The 17973-nt window shown below is 48.4% G+C and overlaps 1 protein-coding gene across 1 annotated transcript; it reads right to left on the minus strand.

Annotated features, from left to right (window-relative positions):
* Window positions 1–2293: 2293 nt before the first annotated feature.
* On the minus strand, window positions 2294–8460 carry LOC110525023 (protein limb expression 1 homolog). Its single transcript, XM_021604983.3, has 6 exons — window positions 7919–8460; window positions 6436–6641; window positions 4907–5047; window positions 3977–4072; window positions 3300–3377; window positions 2294–2995 (listed from the first exon to the last, which is right to left on the minus strand). Exons 1-6 carry the CDS (start codon window positions 8001–8003, stop codon window positions 2696–2698), a joined length of 906 nt encoding a protein of 301 aa, XP_021460658.3. The 5' UTR covers window positions 8004–8460; the 3' UTR covers window positions 2294–2695.
* Between the last annotated feature and the right edge of the window lie 9513 nt (window positions 8461–17973).

Genomic DNA, 17973 nt, shown 5'->3' on the forward strand with positions numbered 1-17973 from the left:
CTTCATCTTTTATAGTTTCAAATTCTTTGTATTAAATTATAATACATGTCTCTCTGCCCTAACAAATGGGAGTCGTTGTCCACAAAGCGACACTGCAGGCTGTCTAGCTCCCGCGTATCCTTTCTTTGGATTTGGTGGATGCGTCGATTGTTGTAATATTTAAAAAAAATATATTCGATGAGGGTTGTTGACGTCAAACGCCTGTATTCAATGGAGAGAGACGCTATGCTGCTAGCCTCATGCATCAGATACGGATAGCCATCTTGAGACAACTCCGATATAAAGTGTTTTTTCTCAAAGGATGTCACTAGTCCTACTTATATCAGTAGACGCGTAACAACGTATGCATTACGAAACTTCTATTCAATCTACTCTCATTGATTTCCTTAAAAAACTCTTTGTTTGGTGGGCGAAAAAACGCCACCTGCTGGAGGGAGACAGATTTTCCGCTGAGTTGGCCTCTCTTCCTCTGCCACCCGGGTGCACACCTGCCTACATTCATGTTAGTTACCCTGTCGATGTGGTCCGTGTTATTCGGGATCCTTAGGACGTCCCTAACCCTATGAAGTTTGTATTTAAAATGGTTACGGTAAGGGTTATGGTTAAGGGTATGGAAGTCCCAAGGATTTCCGGCAAGCACTGACCCTATCTATTTGTGTTGCAAACGTTATGTTTACAAAATTACATGTTTATAACATTTATTGTTTATTGGAGAAAAATACTCAAATTACACTGCATGACCAAAAGTATGTGGACACCTGCTCCTCGAACATCTCATTCCAAATTAATGGGTATTAATATGGAGTTGGTCCCCCCTTTGCTGCTATAACAGCCTCCACTCTTCTGGGAAGGTTTTCCATTAGATATTGGAACATTGTTGCAGGGATTTGCTTCCATTCAGCCACAAGAGCATTAGTGAGGTCAGGCACTGAGTTTGACAATTAGGCCTGGCTCGCAGTAGGTGTTCCAATTCATCCCAAAGGTGTTCGATGAGGTAGAGGTCACGGCTCTGTGCAGGCCATCCAAGTTCTTCCATACCGATCACACAAACCATTTCTGTATGGAACTTGCTTTGTGCACTGGGGCATTGTCAATCTGAAACAGGAATGGGCCTTTCCAAACTGTTGCCACAAAACTGGAAGCACAGAATCGTCTAGAATGTCATTGTATGCTGTGGCGTTAAGATTTCCCTTCAATGGAACAAAGGGGCCTAGCCCTAACCATGAAAAACAGCCCCAGATCATTATTCCTCCTCCACCAAACTTTACAGTTGGCACTATGCATTCGGCAGGTAGTGTTTTCCTGGCATCCGCCAAACCCAGATTCATCCATCGGACTGCCAGGTGGTGAAGCGTGATTCATCACTCCAGGGAACATGTTTCCACTGCTCCAATGGCAGCGAGCTTCACACCACTCCAGCCGACGCTTGACATTGCACATGGTAATATGGACTTGTGTACAGCTGCTTGTCCATGGAAATCCATTTCATGAAGCTCCCGAGGAACAGTTATTGTGTTGAAGTTGCTTCCAGAGGCACTCTGGAACTCGGTAGTGAGTGTTGCAACCAAAGACAGACTATTTTTTACGTGCTACGCGCTTCAGCACTCGTGGTCCTATCTGTGAGCTTGTGTGGCCTTCCACTTCCCAGTGTTGTTGATCCTAGAAGTTTCCACTTCACAATAACAGCACAGTTGACCACCACAGTTCTAGCAGGGCAGAAATTTGATAAACTGACTTGTTGGAAAGGTGGCATCCTATGACGGTGCCACGTTGAAAGTCACTGACCTCTTCAGTAAGGCCGTTCTACTGCCAATCTATGTATATGGAGATTGCATGGCAGTGTGCTCGATTTTATACCCCTGTCAGCAACGGGTAGGCCTATGGCTGAAATAGCCAAATTCACTCATTTGAATGGGTGTCCACATACTTTTGCATATATAGTGTAGTTAAATCTATCTGTGATTATCAAGAACATAACTTGTGTGTTCCCAAACGTTATATTACTTTCGCTTTGGTCTTGAAACAACATGCTGGAGGAAACAGTATTGCTGCTCTAACTGTGACATGAATAGCCCTGGTATAGCGAACCACTGTGCATTGTTCAGTGCAGGTAGCCACCCTGGTGCACTGTTCAAAGCCCAAGGTCAAGTCGGCTCAAAACAAAAGTGATGTAATTAAGCACGTGGAGTAATGAGTTGGATTTGGTGTTTTCACACGCACAAGTGATTGCTTTTCTTTTCTCTCTTTATCTGCCTTCCCAATGAAAACTATTTGGAAAAATGTTCTATAATTATATAGCAGACAGACAAAGTATTTATTTAAAACGTACACAAATATTTCACATTCCCTTTTAAAACTCATTGAAGACAGCAGTCAGCTGTCTCAGCTGTGTCTTGAATTTGACAGAAGGTAGCCTGGCAGTGTCAATGGTGACCTTTGACCTAGTCACCTGCTCAGTCTCTCTTGATGAAGCACCTCTTTTCTCTTGCCACTGTTTACATGCTAGTTGGGATGAGTTTTCTAGTTCCAACTAGTACATGAAGACTGCATCTGTTGTTCTCATCTAATTCAGCTGGGTGTATGTATGGTGGTTCAGGGTTTCATGTGTGGATCAGATGCTGTGTCTGGATAGATGATGGTTCATAGTTTATGTGTGGTTCAGGTGGTTCATGTAGTTTGTGTGTGTATGTGCGACTCATTGGTGGTGTGTGTGTGGTTCAGGCGATTCTTGTGAATCTGTGTGTGGTCCGTGTATATCTGTGTGTGGTTGGTGTGTGAATTCTTGACTCAGTGCCAGGCTAAGGATCTCTGTTTTCTCCTTGTAGAAGCGGAGTTCATTGCCATGACGCCTAGCCACGTCCAGTTCCCTCTGTGCTGCTCGTAGCTCCATCCTCAGCTGCCTTGGCGTCTGCCGCTCCCTGCCCAGCCAATCCAGAGCCATGCTGCTGCGCATGCTGGCATCCAGTCCCCGCTGCAAGTAATAACCAATCACATTCTGTGGGGTCAAAGAGTAATAACCAATCAGGAAGTGTGCTTGATGTAGCACCCTTGGGTTAAATGCAGAAGACACATTTCAGTTGAAGGCATTCAGTTGTACAGCTGAATAGGTATCCCCCTTTCCCTTTCTGATGTGAGAATAGCAGGGGTGTATCCATCTTGTCCGCAGAGGGCCAGTGTGGGTGCAGGCTTTTGTTACAGCCAAGCAGTAATACACCCGATTCAAATCAAAGATTGGCCACCCTTGGAGTATAAGATTATAGGATCAATTATATAATTGAATATCCAGATGAGTGACTTGCCTGGCGGGAACACTGTCTTTCCCTTAGAATCTTCAACGTCCCGTTCCAGTGTAACAACTGAAACACTGTCATCCCCTCCTACAGAGAGAGAGAGAGAGAGAGAGAGAGAGAGAGAGATAGAGAGGGAGAGAGAGAGAGAGAGAGAGAGAGAGAGAAAGAGAGAGAGAGAGAGAGAGAGAGAGAGAGAGAGAGAGAGAGAGAGAGAGAGAGGGAGTGAATAGACCTGAGCAATAAAAGAACGGCATAAAAAATGATCAGTGAAACTTGACAAGTATGAATTGTGTAATTACGCAGGACAGGGATGATAGATGATCGGAATATTTTTCTAATCCCTAACCAAACTGTGTGTGATTGTTTGAAAAGTTACGTTAGACCTTTATGTTCCAAGCCTGTCTGCTGAAGTTGTGATTGAGAGCATACGGTCTGGCTGGACGGCTGCCATGTATCCATAGACAATGTTATAAAATGATAAGGGTAACGTTCAGAAACAGACAGAACTAGTGCCAGTGCTTAGAACAGGTGGTGGAGGTCAAAGAATAGGGTTCAGCAAAAAGTAAAAAAGAGTCTGTATGAGGTCATGTTTGCAGTGCAAGAGAGAATAACATTTATTATTAAACATATATTATAACATACAGTAATTAACCTATAACAAATGCCTATGATAATCCTGTCCTTACCTGGAACTCCAACATGGTTCTGCCAGTGTATGACTGGAGCAGGAGACAATAGGATCCCAAACTGGTGCTAGGATCACAGGCATCCTCCACAGAGACCTGGATGGAACGTACAGTAACACAACACTTCAACACTGACACGTATGATATCAGCCAATAGAAGAGAGCTTTTCATGACCAATAACTCAGGATATCCTATTGTATCCATGCTGCCATGCTGATGCTTTGTCGTGGTGAATTAGAGTTAGTCCTGTGCTAGAGTAAGTCCTGTGCCAGAATAGTCCTGTGCCAGAGTAAGTCCTGTGCCAGAATAGTCCTGTGCCAGAGTTAGTCCTGTGCCAGAATAGTCCTGTGCCAGAGTAAGTCCTGTGCCAGAATAGTCCTGTGCCAGAGTTAGTCCTGTGCCAGAATAGTCCTGTGCCAGAGTAAGTCCTGTGCCAGAATAGTCCTGTGCCAGAGTTAGTCCTGTGCCAGAATAGTCCTGTGCCACAGTACGTCCTGTGCCAGAATAATTGCGTGACAGAGTTAGTCCTGTGCCAGAATAGTCCTGTGCCAGAGTAAGTCCTGTGCCAGAATAGTCCTGTGCCAGAGTTAGTCCTGTGCCAGAGTAAGTCCTGTGCCAGTTAGTCCTTTGCTAGAGTAAGTATTGTGCCAGAGTTAGTCCTGTGCCAGAGTAAGTCCTGTGCCAGAGTTAGTCCTGTGCCAGAGTAAGTCCTGTGCCAAAGTTAGTCCTGTGTTAGAATAAGTCTTATGCTAGAGTTAGTCCTGTGCCAGAGTTAGTCCTGTGTCAGAGTTAGTCCTTTGCTAGAGTAAGTCTTGTGCCAGAGTTAGTCCTGTGCCAGAGTAAGTCCTGTGCCAGAGTAAGTCCTGTGCCAGAGTTAGTCCTGTGCCAGAGTTAGTCCTGTGCCAGAGTAAGTCTTGTGCTAGACTCACGGTGCTGGCTGAAGCAGCCTCCTGCAGGCTGTGTGTGATGAACAGAGGAGTGATTCGTCTAGACGGCAGCTCGTTCACTAGAGAGTTCATCAGAGCGACACGTGCCGCATCCCTACGAGCTTCCGCCTGGGTCTCACACTCCTACAGAGAGTCAGAAAGAGGTGGGAGGTTGGCAGAGAGAGGAAGTGGAGAGAAAAGAGGGAGACATAAGTCCCACTATGTAAATTATATTTGCAGTGTTGTTGGTTTGAGATGATCACTGTTTGCATAATCTCGGTTAACCCAGAACCAAAGTCCTGTGTAATTGGTCAAATGCTGGATTGTTCTGGGTCCATATGTGTTCAGAGAAGAAATAGAACGAGGATCGAAAACGGAATGAAGAGCTCCACCCTCTATCTTTACAAAATATGGGACAAATCTATGGGCCAAATGTCCACCACCCCTTCCGAAAATCCAAAGATACCAACACTTGTGAAATCATGATTAGTCCAAAGCACCGGAACTAATGCTGCTCGTTATCTCACGCATCCCGTTGTATCAGGACAGATTTATGTTTATGTAGTCTGCCTACGAGAGATGACTTTTTGCATGAATATGATTGACTGGAACAGAACTAAAGGTCATCTAGAAAAGGCCTCTGCTTGGGTTCGTTTCATGACTTTCTTCAACATGTGAGAGTTTATAAAAGCAAATCATGGGATTAGCAATCAAATGTGGAGTCAGAATATAACATCACAGGCAGCTCTGAACCAATCACAAGGCATTTGGGGCCTCGACCTCTGGGAGGCTGTGTGAGCCACAATGAGCCCTTTGAAAAGTATCACGGGATTCCAGCTGAATAAAATCATCAAAGCAGGTTGAGAGGCTGTGTGTGTGTACTGCCCAGGGTCTGACGGGTATAGATGAAGGACCTCTCTTTAGGGGCTGTGCAGTAATGAGGCCCTCCACACACCATTCAGACCCACAGCAAGGTTGAGCAGCACTCCTGTCCAGACAGGTATTTTTCTCACTCACACTAATGACAGAGCACCGTTAAAGCTGTTCAGTGGTGGTCTTTGGCTGCGCTATGGAAACTCTGTCTCTACTCCATGGTGGGCTCCTGTCATTGGGATATGGAAAATAACCACCTGGCCCCCAACTCTTACCCCCTCCTCCCTCCTCTCCTCAACCCTTACCACCAACCCTAACTACCTACCCTACCCCACCAATAACCTTGTCCGCAACAACCCTAGCTTTCCACCACAGTGGAATTTGGTAATGAAGGGAGGGGTGGCAGGTAACCTAGTGGTTAGAGCGTTGGGCCAGTAACCAAAAGGTTGCTGGATTGAGTCCCCAAGCTGACAAGGTAAAAAATCTGTCGTTCTGCCCCTGAACAAGGCAGTTAACCCACTGTTCCCCGGTAGGCTGTCATTGTAAATAAGAATTTGTTCTTAACTGACTTGCCTAGTTAAATAAATACATATTTTGTGAGTAGTGCTGGTTTAGGTGGGTTAGGTAGCTGTGGTTGTGATGGTTATGATGGCAGTCACCTTATAGTTTCCAAAGCAGCTTCCTCCAGGCAGAGTGACGTAGTAGATGTAAGGGGGTCTTGGGGAAGGGGCAGACTCATACAACAACAAGCCCTCTGATTGGCTGGCAGAGCCTTTCACCGAGTCCTCTGATTGGCTGTCGGACCCCTTGACCTGTTCCACCTGCTTCTGCTCCCAAAAGTTATGCAACATGGCCACAATGTTCACTGAGGACACACACACACACACACACACACACACACACACACACACAAACACACACACGCAATAATGAAAGTCTGCATAAAGGCCTGATGATTGACGCGTCAAAATAAATCTGAAAAAAGTCCTCAGGGCTTTAGAACAAGCCATACAGTTTCAGAGATGTCCTGTGCCTGAGGTGGAAACACAATGAGGAATGAAGAGAGGCCAGGGTGATTTAGAGTTTCAATATACTCAGCACCACTCCTCTACAGACCCTCTATCTGACTTAATAAGGGTATGAGGCGGACACTGTTGGAATGGACTGTAGATATATTTATCTTAATTAATGCAGAGACAGCCCATTAAAACGTTGTTTAACTTCTGATATCTACTGTCCGTCTATAGTGTTGGCCACAGTTATACACCTATTCCTTCACTGTGTGTGTGTGTGTGTGTGTGTGTGTGTGTGTGTGTGTGTGTGTGTGTGTGTGTGTGTGTGTGTGTGTGTGTGTGTGTGTGTGTGTGTGTGTGAGAGAGAGAGAGAGTGTGTGCATGCGTGTGTGTATGTTCGTGGAAACAACCTGTTTCTGTAACTGAACATTCCCAGGCTGAGTTAGGTTCGAGCTGATTTAGAAAAAGGGGACACCACCCAACCACTCAACTCTAAACCTCCCTACAGAGATGGCTGAGATGGCTTCAGGTCATGGCAGGCTAGCCCTGCAGCCTGATGAACGAGGGCAAGCTTACCTTTGAGTGAAAAAGTTTCATTAAAATCAAATGCATTTGAAGGGGATTATGCCTACTGTAGATCGACAGAGTGGAACATCTCCACGCAACACTGCTTGCATCAAATCAAAACAAAAGTACTTGCATCAGAACCACTGTAATGTTTTTTTTTACTGTGTGCATTTATGGCTGATGCCGTAAACAGAGGCACCTGAATGTTCTATCTGGGAAAACAAGCATCTAATGAATCAGCGTTTTCAACTCTGCTTATTGATAAAAAGCAATTCACTGAAGATTTACCAGGCCCTATGTCAGTGTGTTTTGAGTAACTAAATGCAATACATGCCTATATAAAACAGCCATATGCAATACATGCCTATATAAAACAGCCATATGCAATACATGCTTATATAAAACATCCATATGCAATACCAAAGTCATGGTCTGAGTATGGCCCTCACATTGATTCAACTGCAGGTGACATCCCAGTTAGATGCTCAAGCCCAGATGTCTGAGAATTATGTGCATTTGTGTGTCTCCATGTGTGTGTCTCTGTGTATGGATAGCTACTCACAGTCCTTGAGGCTTTTACCGAAGTCACTTGGGGACAGAAGGTGTGACATCGTATTATCGTATGGAGAACCCCAAACTTGGCTCATCCTCTTCAATCTCAAGTCTTCCTGCACACACGCTCAGTCTAGTTCAAACCATGTTCCATGGAGAGCGCAGCAAGCAGTGGGAAACTACTCCAAACGAAACTCCACTCAATACTTTTTTAAATGAGAGGATAAAGACTGCACTTCCCCTTAACTCAACTCCCCCTTTTTCTCTCCTCCTCCCCGCTCCTCTTTCTTCCCCTCTCTCGTATGGAGGCCTCCCCAGGGGTTCTCCTCTGGAGCGCTCTACCTTTTGTCACGAGCTCTGCTAATTAGCTAGGGGGCCCCCTCACACGCATATACACTGAGGCCTGCTGTTGGTATGTGCCCCCCCTCCCCCCAGCCCTCTCACCTCTCCTCTGCAGCTGCCTAATCCCAGAGTGGTCAGACAGACTTTACAGGGCTCTATAGAGGGTCACTGTGGAGCCCCTCTCTCCTCTCTTACAGCCACACAGGATCTGGGTCACACCCTAAACATACCAGGGCCGTTGGCAGCAGGAATCCTAGTGGGCAGAACCGTCCCACCCCTAACTGGGTCCCTCTGTCCATGAAATGTGCTCAAGCTTCTCATAGTAAAATGTGCCATAAGACCAACCAATGTTAATAACCCCCATCCTAATCCCTAACCCACCAGCCAAACACCAACTAACCCACATCCTCAGAGGAATGCTGTGTGTGTGTGACCGTGTGAGTGGGGGTGGGTGGGATGGAGCCATGCTGTTGACTTCTCTTGGCTATTATTGTGGATCCAGGGCCTGAGCTCCTTTCAGGCTGCGTGTATGAATGGCCATTGTTCAGCTCTGCATTCACTCAGACACTCACTCCCTCCAAATATATTACAGATTAATATACTCACTATCACAGAGTGGAGGGGATTCTGTCCTCAAGACTTCCATTCCTCATTGTCAGGTTGGTGCAGTGTTTCCCAAACCCGAGAACCATTAGGGCAGTGTTTCCCAAACCCGAGAACCATTAGGGCAGTGTTTCCCAAACCCGAGAACCATTAGGGCAGTGTTTCCCAAACCCGAGAACCATTAGGGCCGTGTTTCCCAAACCCGAGAACCATTAGGGCCGTGTTTCCCAAACCCGAGAACCATTAGGGCAGTGTTTCCCAAATCCGAGAACCATTAGGGCAGTGTTTCCCAAACCCGAGAACCATTAGGGCAGTGTTTCTCAAACCCGAGAACCATTAGGGCAGTGTTTCTCAAACCCGAGAACCATTAGGGCAGTGTTTCTCAAACCCGAGAACCATTAGGGCAGTGTTCCCAAATCCGGTCCTGGGACCCCTCTTTTGTTTTTTGCCCTAGCACTACATAACTGACTCAAATAAATAACTCATCAAGCTTTGATTATTTGAACAACTGTGTAGTACTATGGCCTTTGCCGTTCTGTACCATCACTCATTCACATATCTTCATGTACAGATTCTTTATCCCTTTACACTTGTGTGTATAAGGTAGTCGTTTTGGAATTGTTAGGTTAGATTGATTACATGTTGGTTATTACTGCATTGTCGGAACTAGAAGCACAAGCATTTCGCTACACTCGCATTAACATCTGCTAACCATGTGTATGTGACGAATATATTTGATTTGAAACTTCCGCTAGTGAGTGACACAAGTAATCTCTTTACAAGGTAAAGCACTTTGACTACTTGGAAAAGCGCTATATCAATGTAATCCATTACTTTTACCAGTCTTTTGTCTGTTTGCAAATCAGTATTTTTTTGGAAGATATAGGCAATATGTGCAACAATTCTAAACTCCCATTAAAAAAAAATACTTAGAACTGTAGCTATATAGTTTGAATACACACCTGGACTCATTGTCATTCATATTAAAGTTGTCTATATTGTAAGTATTCACACTGCATTAGATACAGAGCAGGAGAGTTCAACACTGGGGGATCGTCACTGGGAACATTAGCCTTCTTCCAATAGGTCTTTCTCCTCTCATCTCCAATGTGGTTCATGTTCTCCTCATCTTCTGCTGTCCTCGGGGACCAGGTTATCGGACGCACTGCTGTAGTGACCATATTACCGCCACACCGGCGATCATGAGTCATGAAGGCAGTCAAATTCCACATGACAGTTTAGTCACGATAATTAGGCTTTCCCAAGCTCTGATGCTACTGATGGTCATGAGTAGCCTACCAAACTTGCTAACTGCATGGTACTCAGCACTCTATTGTCCCTCTAATCACTCTGATATCAATGCAACTGCATTCGAAAATCTAATCAAACACTTCATGGGTGTTCATGGGCTGAGAGCCCATGAGCTCTCAGTCAAGACAAATACACACACAAACTCACACTTTCACACACTACCTGAAAATGAGGAATGGAAGTCGTGAGGAGAAAACAGAGTGACGGCTGCTAATAAAAAGGAGGATCCCATCAACTTTCTATATTTATTTCTCAACTTTCCAAATATTAAGCACATTGCTTATATTTACAACAGGAGTATAGCCTACCTGGCTGTCATCAAAATTAACCACGGGGAATAGCATCCTCCATTCGCTATTTAAGTGCATAGATGACATGTATTTTTTCCCCGCTGCCTCTGTTTCGATACAGGTGCATGATAATGGTCAATTCTAAATCAAGACAAATGTCACACATATATTATTTAGTATATGTAAAGACAAGATTAAATCAAGAATAGTCTGATGGGTGACAATAATTGTCTCGACTTCCACCGAAGTCGATTCCTCTCCTTGTTCGGGTGGCGTTCGGTGGTCGGCGTCACCGGTCTTCTAGCCATCGCCGATCCACTTTTCATTCTCCATTTGTTTTGTCTTGTTTTCCTTCACACCTGGTCTTCATTTCCCTCATTAATTGTTGTGTATTTAACCCTCTGTTCCCCCCATGTCTTTGTGTGGAATTGTTTGTTGTAAGTGCTTGTGCACATGTTTATTGGTGCGCGTCGGGTTTTGTACCCATGTTTGTTATTTCTTTATGCCGTCGGTTTTGCAATTAACTTCTTGGTGACAGTGGGGCAGTATTGAGTAGCTTGGATGAATAAGGTGCCCAGAGTAAACTGCCTGCTACTCTGTCCCAGATGCTAATATATGCATATTATTAGTAGTATTGGATAGAAAACACTCTGAAGTTTCTAAAACTGTTTGAATGATGTCTGTGAGTATAACAGAACTCATATGGCAGGTGAAAACGCTACCGTCCCACATATCCCAGAGAGGTTAAACTGCTCCGACTATTACCTAGTTCTGCTCTCCTGCGTCTGACTTCCCTGCCACCAGTTACGCGCACCTTACAGAATTCCACACCACCATATGGAGTCAGTAGGAGTAGGTGCCCCTGGTATAGGTGTCTAGGGGCGGGTCCAGGAGCAAGCGGCGAGGATCCACCATCTCGGCACCGCCATGGACCGCGTCGTCCAAACCATGGACCGCTAGGAGAGACAGGGAGTTTCTCCAGCGCCTCCACCAGCACAACCAGGGCCTCCACTACTCATCCCCCCTTCACCCGGCCCCAGTGGGATTCGTCTCGCCCGTCCCAAGGAGTACGACGGGACAGCTGCACACTGGCAGGGTTTCCTATTGGGCCGTGAGACGGTGTCCGCCCTCGTCTCGTGCCTCTCAGGGAAAGCCCTGGAGTGGACCTGTCCATTCGGTTGGATAACCTGCTGGCTACCCGCGGACGTCCAAAGCGGGTTCTGTCGGTTCCATCCCCCAGCACCACCGCTCCAATGCCCATGGAGCTGGGATGGGCTGTGCGCTGGGAGACCAGAGGAGGTTCCGTCTCGTGCACCATCTGTGGCCGCAGAGGTAACACTGCCGGTCGGTGCCGGGTTAGTTCCTCTGGGGATCGAGGCAGCAGGCAGGGCACTCTGGTGTCACCCCAGGTGAGCCGGCACCATTCTCATCCAGAGCCCTCTGTTGCACACATGTTTTTGTTTGTCACTTTTCCTGAATTTTCCCCGCATTCCCAGCATAAGGCACTCGTCGATTCAGGCGCGGCTGGGAATTTTATAGACAGATCGTCTATAGTTTAGGGATCCCCATTCAAATCAAATCAAATCAAATTGTATTTGTCACATGGTACACGTGGTTAGCAGGTGTTAATGCAAGTGGTATTCCACTTGTCCAGATGGGTTAGAGCAGTGTGCAGTGTGGTTGCGATTGTATCGTCTGTGGACCTATTGGGGCGGTAAGCAAATTGGAGTGGGTCTAGGGGGTCAGGTAGGGTGGAGGTGATATGGTCCTTGACTAGTCTCTCAAAGCACTTCATGATGACGGAAGTGAGTGCTACGGGGCGGTAGTCGTTTAGCTCAGTTACCTTAGCTTTTTTGGGAACAGGAACAATGGGGGCCCTCTTGAAGCATGTGGGAACAGCAGACTGGGATAAGGATTGATTGAATATGTCCGTAAACACACCAGCCAGCTGGTCTGCGCATGCTCTGAGGATGCGGCTGGGGATACCGTCTGGGCCTGCAGCCTTGCGAGGGTTAACACGTTTAAATGTTTTACTCACGTCGGCGGCAGTGAAGGAGAGTCTGCAGGTTTTGGTAGTGGGCCGTGTCAGTGGCACTGTATTGTCCTCAAAGCGAGCAAAAAAGTTATTTAGTCTGTCTGGGAGCAAGACATCCTGGTCCGAGACGGGGCTGGGTTTCTTTTTGTAATCCGCGATTGACTGTAGACCCTGCCACATACCTCTTGTGTCTGAGCCGTTGAATTGCGACTCTACTTTGTCTCTATACTGACGCTTAGCTTGTTTGACTGCCTTGTGGAGGGAATAGCTACACTGTTTGTATTCTGTCATGTTTCTGGTCACCTTGCCCTGGTTAAAAGCAGTGGTTCACGCTTTCAGTTTCGCGCAAATGCTGCCATCAATCCACGGTTTCTGGTTTGGGAATGTTTTAGTCATTGCTGTGGGTATAACATCGCCGATGCACTTTCTAATGAACTCGCTCACCCAATCAGCGTATTCGTCAATGTTGTTGTTGTACGCAATGCGGAACATATCCCAATCCACGTAATCGAAGCAGTCTTGAAGTGTGGAATCAGATTGGTCGGACCAGCGTTGAACAGACCTGAGCGCGGGAGCCTCTTGTTTTAGTTTCTGTCTGTAGGCTGGAAGCAACAAAATGGAGTCGTGGTCAGCTTTTCCGAAAGGAGGGCGGGGCCTTATATGCGCCGCGGAAGTTAGAATAACAATGATCCAGGGTTTTACCAGCCCTGGTTGTGCAATCGATATGCTGATACAATTTAGGGACTCTTGTTTTCAGATTAGCATTGTTAAAATCCCCAGCTACAATGAATGCAGCCTCAGGATATGTGGTTTCCAGTTTACATAGAGTTAAATAAAGTTTGTTCAGGGCCATCGATGTGTCTGGTTGGGGGGGGATATATACGGCTGTGATTATAATCGAAGAGAATTCCCTTTGTAGATAATGCGGTCAACATTTGATTGTGAGGAATTCTAAGTCAGGTGAACAGAAGGACTTGAGTTCCTGTATGTTGTTATGATCACACCACGTCTCGTTAATCATAAGGCATACTCTTATGATTCTTACCAGAAAGATGGTTGTTTCTGTTGGCGCGATGCGTGAAGAAACCAGCTGGCTGCACCGACTACGATAGAGTCTCTCGAGTGAGCCATGTTTCTGTGAAGCAAAGAACGTTACAGTCTCTGATGTCTCTCAGTCTCTGATGGAATGCTACCCTTGCTCGGATTTCATCAACCTTGTTGTCAAGAGACTGGACATTGGCGGGTAGTATGCTAGGGAGTGGTGCGTGATGTGCCCGTCTCCGGAGCCTGACCAGAAGGCCGCTTCGTTTGCCCCTTTTACGGCGTTGTTGTTTTTGGTCGCCGGCTGGGATCCGATCCATTGTCCTGGGTGGAAGGCAAAACACAGGATCCGCTTCGGAAAAGTCATATTCCTGGTCGTAATGATGGTGAGTTGACGTTGCTTTTATATTCAGTAGTTCCTCCTGACTGTATGTAATGAAATCTAAGATTACCTGGGGTACCAATGTAAGAAATAACTCGTAAAAAAACAAAATACTGCATAGCTTCCTAGGAACGCGAAGTGGCTGTGCCCTTCCCCTTTCACACCTTAGACAGTTGACCATTAGGGTTGATTAGGGAGGCCACTGCTACCCTGGGCATGGTGATGCAGAGGGATCACAAGGAGAGAATCAGTCTTTTTCTTATTGACTCTCCTGCATTTCCCAAGGTACCCTGGTTAGCCTGTCATGGCCCCACTGTTTCGTGGCAACAGAGGGCTCTCACGGTGTGGTCGCAAGAGTGCTCGGGGAGATGTTTAGGGGTTTCTGCATCCCCCCTGAATATGCCGATTTGGCTCTCGCCTTCTCCAAAAAGAAGGCGACTCAATTACCATCCCATCGACGGGGGGATTGTGCGATATATCTTCTGGTAGACGCCGCACTTCCCAGGAGTCACGTGTATCCCCTGTCACAGGCGGAGACAGCGGCTATGGAAACATATGTCTCTGAATCCCTGCGTCAGGGGTACATTCGCTCCTCCACTTCACCCGCCTCCTTGAGTTTCTTTTTTGTGAAGAAGAAGGGAGGTCTGCGCCCGTGTATTGACTATTGAGGTCTAAATCAGATCACTGTGAGGTAGAGTTACCCTCTACCTCTCATAGCCACAGGATTGTCAATGCACGGGGCGTGCTTCTTCACCAAACTAGATCTCAGGAGTGCTTACAACCTGGTGCGTATCCGGGAGGGAGACGAGGGCTTTTAGTACTACCTCAGGGTATTATGAGTACCTCGTCATGCCGTAAGAGTTGATGAATGCTCCATCAGTCTTCCAAGCCTTTGTAGACGAGATTTTCAGGGACCTGCACGGTGTAACGGTTTTCTTCTATCTCCTCCTCTGATGAAGAGGTAGAACAAGGATCGGACCAAAATGCAGCGTGTAGATTGCGATTCATGTTTAATGAAAAAACCACACTAAACACAAACACTACAAAAACAATAAACGTAACGAAAACCTAAACAGCCTATCTGGTGAAAACACATAGACAGGAACAATCACCCACAAACACACAGTGAAACCCAGGCTACCTAAATATGGTTCCCAATCAGAGACAATGACTAACACCTGCCTCTGATTGAGAACCATATCAGGCCAGACATAGAAATAGACAAACAAGACATCCAACATAGAATGCCCACCCAGATCACACCCTGACCAATCAAAACATAGAAAATACAAAGTAAACTATGGTCAGGGCGTGACAGTACCCCCCCCCCAAGGTGCGGACTCCGGCCGCAAAACCTGAACCTATAGGGGAGGGTCTGGGTGGGCATCTGTCCGCGGTGGCGGCTCTGGCGCTGGACGTGGACCCCACTCCATGACAGTTTTAATCCCCCTCCTAAACGTCCCTAAATAGGTTACCCACCACAATGATAACATGGGACAGAGGGACAGCTCGGGACAGAGGTAACTCGGGACAGATGGGTAGCTCAGCCCTGAGAGGAAGCTCAGCACTGAGAAGAAGCTCAGCACTGAGAGGAAGCTCAGGCAGGTGGTTGGATCCGGCAGATCCTGGCTGGCTGGCGGTTCTGGAAGATCCTGGCTGACTGGCGGATCCAGGAGAATCTGGTCGACTGGCAGATCCGGAAGAGTCTGGTCGACTGGCAGATCTGGAAGAGTCTGGTCGACTGGCAGATCTGGAAGAGTCTGGTCGACTGGCAGATCTGGAAGAGTCTGGTCGACTGGCAGATCTGGAAGAGTCTGGTCGACTGGCAGATCTGGAAGAGTCTGGACGACTGGCAGATCTGGAAGAGTCTGGACGACTGGCAGATCTGGAAGAGTCTGGACGACTGGCAGATCTGGAAGAGTCTGGACGACTGGCAGATCTGGAAGAGTCTGGACGACGGGCAGATCTGGAAGAGTCTGGTCGACTGGCAGATCTGGAAGAGTCTGGTCGACTGGCAGATCTGGAAGAGTCTGGACGACTGGCAGATCTGGAAGAGTCTGGACGACTGGCAGATCTGGAAGAGTCTGGACGACTGGCAGATCTGGAAGAGACTGGTCGACACAGACTGGCTGCTCTGGCTGCTCCATGCTGACTGACAGCTCTGGCTGCTCCATGCTGGCAGACTGCTCTGGCTGCTCCATGATGACTGACAGCTCTGGCTGCTCCATGCTGACTGGCTGCTCCATGCTGACTGGCAGCTCTGGCTGCTCCATGCTGACTGGCTGCTCCATGCTGACTGGCAGCTCTGGCTGCTCCATGCAGACTGGCTGCTCTGGCTGCTCCATGCTGACTGGCTGCTCCATGCTGACTGGCTGCTCCATGCTGACTGGCGGCCCTGGCTGCTCCATGCTGACTGGCGGCCCTGGCTGCTCCATGCTGACTGGCGGCCCTGGCTGCTCCATACTGACTGGCGGCCCTGGCTGCTCCATGCTAACTGGCAGCTCTGGCGGCTCCTTGCAGACTGGCAGCTCTGGCGGCTCCTTGCAGACTGGCAGCTTTGGCGGCATCCTGCAGACTGGCAGCTCTGGCGGCTCCTTGCAGACTGGCAGCTCTGGCTGCTCCATGCTGACTGGCTGCTCCATGCTGACTGGCAGCTCTGGCTGCTCCATGCTGACTGGCTGCTCCATGCTGACTGGCAGCTCTGGCTGCTCCATGCTGACTGGCTGCTCTGGCTGCTCCATGCTGACTGGCTGCTCCATGCTGACTGGCTGCTCCATGCTGACTGGCGGCCCTGGCTGCTCCATGCTGACTGGCGGCCCTGGCTGCTCCATGCTGACTGGCGGCCCTGGCTGCTCCATACTGACTGGCGGCCCTGGCTGCTCCATGCTAACTGGCAGCTCTGGCGGCTCCTTGCAGACTGGCAGCTCTGGCGGCTCCTTGCAGACTGGCAGCTTTGGCGGCATCCTGCAGACTGGCAGCTCTGGCGGCTCCTTGCAGACTGGCAGCTCCATGCAGACTGGCAGCTCTATGCAGACTGGCAGCTCCTTGCAGACTGGCAGCTCCTTGCAGACTGGCAGCTCCTTGCTAACTGGCAGCTCTATGCTAACTGGCAGCTCTATGCTAACTGGCAGCTCTATGCTAACTGGCAGCTCTATGCTAACTGGCAGCTCTATGCTAACTGGCAGTTCTGAACAGGCGGGAGACTCCGGCAGCGCTGTAGAGAAGGCAGGCTCTAACAGCGCTAAACAGGCGGGAGACTCCGACAGCGCTGAAGAGAAGGGAGGCTCTGGCAGCGCTGGACAGGCGAGGCGCACTGTAGGCCTGATGCGTGGTGCTGGCACTGGTGGTACTGGGCCGAGGACACGCACAGGAAGCCTGGTGCGGGGAGCTGCTACCGGAGGGCTGGGGTGTGGAGGTGGTACTGGAAAAACCGGACCGTGCAGGCGCACTGGAGCTCTTGAGCACCGAGCCTGCCCAACCTTACCTGGTTGAATGCTCACGGTCGCCCTGCCAGTGCGGCGAGGTGGAATAGCCCGCACTGGACTATGCAGGCGAATCGGAGAAACCGAGCGCAAGGCTGGTGCCATGTAAACCGGCCCAAGGAGACGCACTGGGGACCAGCTGCGTAGAGCCGGCTTCATGGCATTAGGCTCGACGCCTGTCCGGTCTCTCTAGCCCCCCGGTAAGCACAGGGAGTCTGCCCAGGTCTCCTACCTGGCGTAGCCATACTCCCTGTTAGCCCCCCCCCAAGAAATTTTTGGGGCTGCCTCTCGGGCTTCCTTGCCAGCCGTGTTCCCTCATATCGCCGGCTCCTCTCTCCGGCTGCCTCTGCTCTCCTAAGTGCCTCCACCTGTTCCCATGGGAGGCGATCTCTTCCAGCCAGTATCTCCTCCCAAGTGTAACAGCCCTTGCCATCCAAAACGTCCTCCCATGTCCATTCCTCTTTACGCTGCTGCTGCTGCCTGTTGACACGCTGCTTGGTCCGTTGGTGGTGGGTGATTCTGTAACGGTTTTCTTCTATCTCCTCCTCTGATGAAGAGGTAGAACAAGGATCGGACCAA

This window comes from Oncorhynchus mykiss, chromosome 6, assembly GCF_057628025.1.
Source record: "Oncorhynchus mykiss isolate SJ-2025 chromosome 6, ASM5762802v1, whole genome shotgun sequence".
Lineage (NCBI taxonomy): Eukaryota > Metazoa > Chordata > Actinopteri > Salmoniformes > Salmonidae > Oncorhynchus > Oncorhynchus mykiss.